The sequence below is a fragment of the Notothenia coriiceps genome, unplaced genomic scaffold (assembly GCF_000735185.1).
Source record: "Notothenia coriiceps isolate Sejong01 unplaced genomic scaffold, NC01 NC01_scaffold00037244, whole genome shotgun sequence".
In the NCBI taxonomy this organism is placed as follows: domain Eukaryota; kingdom Metazoa; phylum Chordata; class Actinopteri; order Perciformes; family Nototheniidae; genus Notothenia; species Notothenia coriiceps.
Window position 1 is genome coordinate 20,526,707 of NW_011369945.1, and position 4,012 is coordinate 20,530,718.

The 4,012-nt window shown below is 40.6% G+C and overlaps 1 protein-coding gene across 1 annotated transcript; it reads right to left on the minus strand.

The window, feature by feature from the left end:
• Positions 1 to 447: 447 nt before the first annotated feature.
• LOC104964952 (xylose isomerase-like) lies at positions 448 to 2,140 on the minus strand. The gene is made up of 5 exons (XM_010793867.1): positions 2,061 to 2,140; positions 1,362 to 1,434; positions 1,079 to 1,188; positions 945 to 970; positions 448 to 685 (listed from the first exon to the last, which is right to left on the minus strand). Exons 2-5 carry the CDS (start codon positions 1,426 to 1,428, stop codon positions 553 to 555), a joined length of 336 nt encoding a protein of 111 aa, XP_010792169.1. The 5' UTR covers positions 1,429 to 1,434; positions 2,061 to 2,140; the 3' UTR covers positions 448 to 552.
• Between the last annotated feature and the right edge of the window lie 1,872 nt (positions 2,141 to 4,012).

The window sequence follows — 4,012 nt, forward strand, 5'->3', positions numbered from 1 at the left end:
TCAACTTTTAAAAGATGTTTGAATGGTGATGTACACAGTGATAGATGTTAAGGACTAACGTTTATAATAAATACATTTGTATTGATTTTAAGATATTTTCATACAATCATACGTATTGGGATCATTTGTATTAATGTTACAACTTTGGTCATGAAGAATATGTTTCTCTGTTGTCCACGTTCATAAAGCATAAAACAACAGCATCAGATCACGGTGCAGAGTCTCTAGATGAGTCCCTCGTTCTTATTAAACATCCATGTTGTAGTCCGTTGTATAGTATAGTTTAGAACACTGTAGTTTCTATAGTTTCCCCACAGCAGCAGACGCACACAATGACGTCCGCTGGCGCATCATAAACACGTCAGATAGTGAAAGTGCATTCGGATTCTCTAAAGTTCCGCAGTCTCTTCTCCTAAGTCCTTTTGAATTCTCCTATCCACTATCCCTTAACCCCGTGACGTTTCACTCAGAGGTCAAGGAATAGGAGATAGGGTTAGAATTTAGGAGCTGATTTTTGGAACGCAACCCCTGTTTCTTTTTCCCTTTGGTTCCTCAGGTGTGATGCATAATGTAACGAGGTTCAGACGAGGTGCACCTGGAGAAGGAAGTCCTTAAAAGCTCCAGTGCCGCAGCAGAAGAGGGGGAGGCCTCTGGTGTGGGGACTGCTGTGTTTCTGCCTCTAATCCTAGGATGTGTAGTTGAACATGTTACATGTTGATTATGATAAATCCTATGGATTTGCTGATTTTAAAGGTGTCTTTTGTGTTCTATTTGGGTCAGTGGTGGAATTTTGTTAGGGCCATTTTAAGGCTGGGGCTTTAACTAAGTTAATCTAGTGTATTTAAACCAATTTCAACCTACAAGTATACTACAGGAAGTTAAATATAATTTAAAGAAAATACAAAGATAAGTCGATTATAAAGAAAATTAAAAAGGTTAATTACCTGTCATGAAATGTGTAGTATTTCACCTGTAAAAAGACTCACAGGTCACAGAGGAAAAATGTTGAGCACTATAATGTATAATCAACTGTGTGTAACTGATTTTCTATGTGAAATTGAGGTGATTTTCCCCTTACACCAAGCTTGGTGAAAAACTCAAAAGCAGCTCGGAGTCGCTTCTTGGCTGACTCCATCGGAGTTCCTTTATTCCAGGGCCGGTGGAGGGTCGGGGCCCCAAAGGGATCCGCTCCAAGAAAAAGACATGCAAAGAAAAGGATTATTTCTGTTGGCCTCAATTATAAATGTATTTTTGTATTTGATTCTAAAAAGATGTCACTACTAATAGCATGTTTTCATGTGTTTCAAAGAGGCTATTAGTAATGCCTGAACTCGTGAGTGTTGGGCCAGGTGTTAGATTACCTGTGCCACAGAAGGAGTGCCAGTAGCAGACGGAGAATCTCAGCCAGTCCTCCATCTTCCTCCCCATCAGCACCTGCACAGACAAACATTGACCAATAACCTGCAGCCTCACATACTGTAACACTGTGTTCAAATATTACCTACACACAACCTTCATATTGTCATGTATGTATCTTAGTAAGGAATAATACAGCAATAAGGGATATTTATCCCGGATTGCGTTACAAAAACACATGAAAATATCTTGACTTTCAAAAGCTCTGCTGTGTGTGTGTGTGTGTGTGTGTGTGTGTGTGTGTGTGTGTGTGTGTGTGTGTGTGTGTGTGCGCGTGCGCGTGCGCAGGCCCAGCACTGGGTGAGTAGGGGATCTTGGGAATGCCTGTGAGCACCGTAAATGTTGGGCAATACTCAATAAAAGCAGCGCATGCATCTAGTCATGTGAAAGTGAACAGTAGTGCGGACACGTATGGATTCACTGAGAGCATGCAGGCTAACTAACAGACACAGGTACAGACTCCCTGCTGCACACAGACATGTGTTTGGGTGAATCATGTGGACTGCTCTTTGAATAACAAGGCCCTTCTGTGTGCGAGCAGCTGCCTGCAGTGCAACATTCCGGACACTTTATGTCCACAATACACACGCTAACGTACACACACTGCAAACTTTGTAAACAGCACTTGAAATAATATGATTTACCCGCAAAGAATTCCTCCTGCGCTTCCATTTCTGATCTCCACAACTTCTCCTGCAACTTTGTCCACGTCCTTCCTCTTCGCAAACCGAGTGCAGTTCTCTGTTTACGCACCGGGGGGCGCTGAGTCCCTTTCTAACCCGCCTCTGAGAGTGGTTTACGGCGATATGAACGTTAAACAATACTTTCACAACATGTGTATAATATATAAATGCACACGCATATATTTTGTGTTTTATTACATATTGTATATTGGAATTTTTTTACAAAACACATAGCCTACACTACCAGTCAAAGGTTTGGACACAGCTTCTCATTCGAAGTTTTTTAATTTATTTTAATTGTTTCTAAATTGTAGATTTATATTGAAGAAATCAAAATGATAAAAGAATATATGGAATTATCTAGTAAAAAAAATAAGTGTTAAAAATAATCAAGATTATGATTTATGTTTTGCTGGCTACTACTGCAGAATGCTGTGGTAGCCATGCTGGTTAAGTGTGCCTTGAATTTTTAATACATCCCCAACAGAGTCACAAGCAAAGCCCCCCCACACGGCCACAACCTCACACTTCCTCCTCCATGCTTCACGGTGGGAACCACACATGCAGAAACCTTCCGCTCACTTTCTCTGTGTCTCACAAATACACAGAGGTTGGAACCAAAAATCTTAAATTTGGACTCATCAGACCAAAGTACAGATTTCCTGTGTCTAATGTCCAATCCTTGTGTTTCTTGGCCCAAAACAATCTCTTCTTCTTGTTGTCCATCCTCAGTAGTGGATCTTTGCAGCAGTTGGACCATGAAGGCCTGATTCACGCAGTCTCCTCTGAACAGTGGACTGAGGTGCTTTAACTTGCGGTTTCTGAGGCTGGTAACTCGTGTGTATTTATCCTCTGCAGCAGAGCTAACTCTTGGTCTTCCTTTCCCGGGGGGGTCCTCATGAGAGCCAGTCTCACCATAGCATTCGATGGTTTTTGCGACTGCACTTGAGGATAAATTCAAAGTTCATGACATTTTCCGGATCGACTGGCCTTCATTTCTTAAAGTGATGATGGACGGTCGTTTCTCTTCACTGAGTTGAGTGGTTCTTGCCATAATATGGATTACAACAGTAGTCAAATAGGTCTTTCCACTGTGCACTAACCCTACAGTACCTCTGCACAACACAACTGATGGTCTCAAACACATTAAGAAGTCATTCCACATATTGACTCTTGACAAGGCACACGTGTTCATTGAAAACCATTCCAGGTGACGACCTCATGAAGCTGACTGAGAGAAGCCAAGAGTTTGGAAAGCTGTCATCAAGGCAAAAGGGGGCCACTTTGAAGAGTCTAAAATAAAAATCATATTCTGGATTTTTTAACACTTTTTTGTTAACTAGTTTTGATGTCTTCAGTATTAATCTACAAAGTAGAACATATTTAAATAAATAAAAAACTTCGAATTTGAAGGTATGTCCAAACTTTTGACTGGTAGTGTAGGTAATATTCATACTGGTTCAAAAGTATTTCCCATCTTTGATGAGCAAGCTTTATTTAAAAAAAGAAATGAAATAGCAGTCCCAAATAAACGCCAGTTGAGTTCCGCGATTGAAGCAAAACTAACTGAACAAAACTGTTTTTTCCCATCGGCCACAGTATGTGTATGTATGCATTTGTTTGTTTGTGTGTGTGTGTGTGTGTGGCAGTTATAAGTAACATACAAGAGGAAAAGTCGAAGACCTCTGCTGGAGTCAAATTCAATTTTTGCAGCGGTTGTGATGGGTTAAAGGGTTTAGCTTTGCCCCCGGACCCAACAATGAGGTATCTATTACAGCGACTACCAAATAAATGTTCTTTTAATTAACCACATTTATCTTATTTTCTCCGTGTTTTGACAGAAACTCTTGCATAAACACACATGGACAAAGGGAGAAGGAGCCACAAAAATTCACGGCCATTTTAATGTTTGA

Coding starts and splice junctions, on each gene's coding strand:
- LOC104964952 (XM_010793867.1), bottom strand. CDS start 1,428: ATGGGGAGGAAGATGGAGGACTGGCTGAGATTCTCCGTCTGCTACTGG. Junction 971..1,078: donor AGTTTTTCACCAAGCTTGGT/GTAAGGGGAAAA, acceptor GTCTTTTTACAG/GTGAAATACTACACATTTCA. Junction 686..944: donor TACTACACATTTCATGACAG/GTAATTAACCTT, acceptor TACACATCCTAG/GATTAGAGGCAGAAACACAG.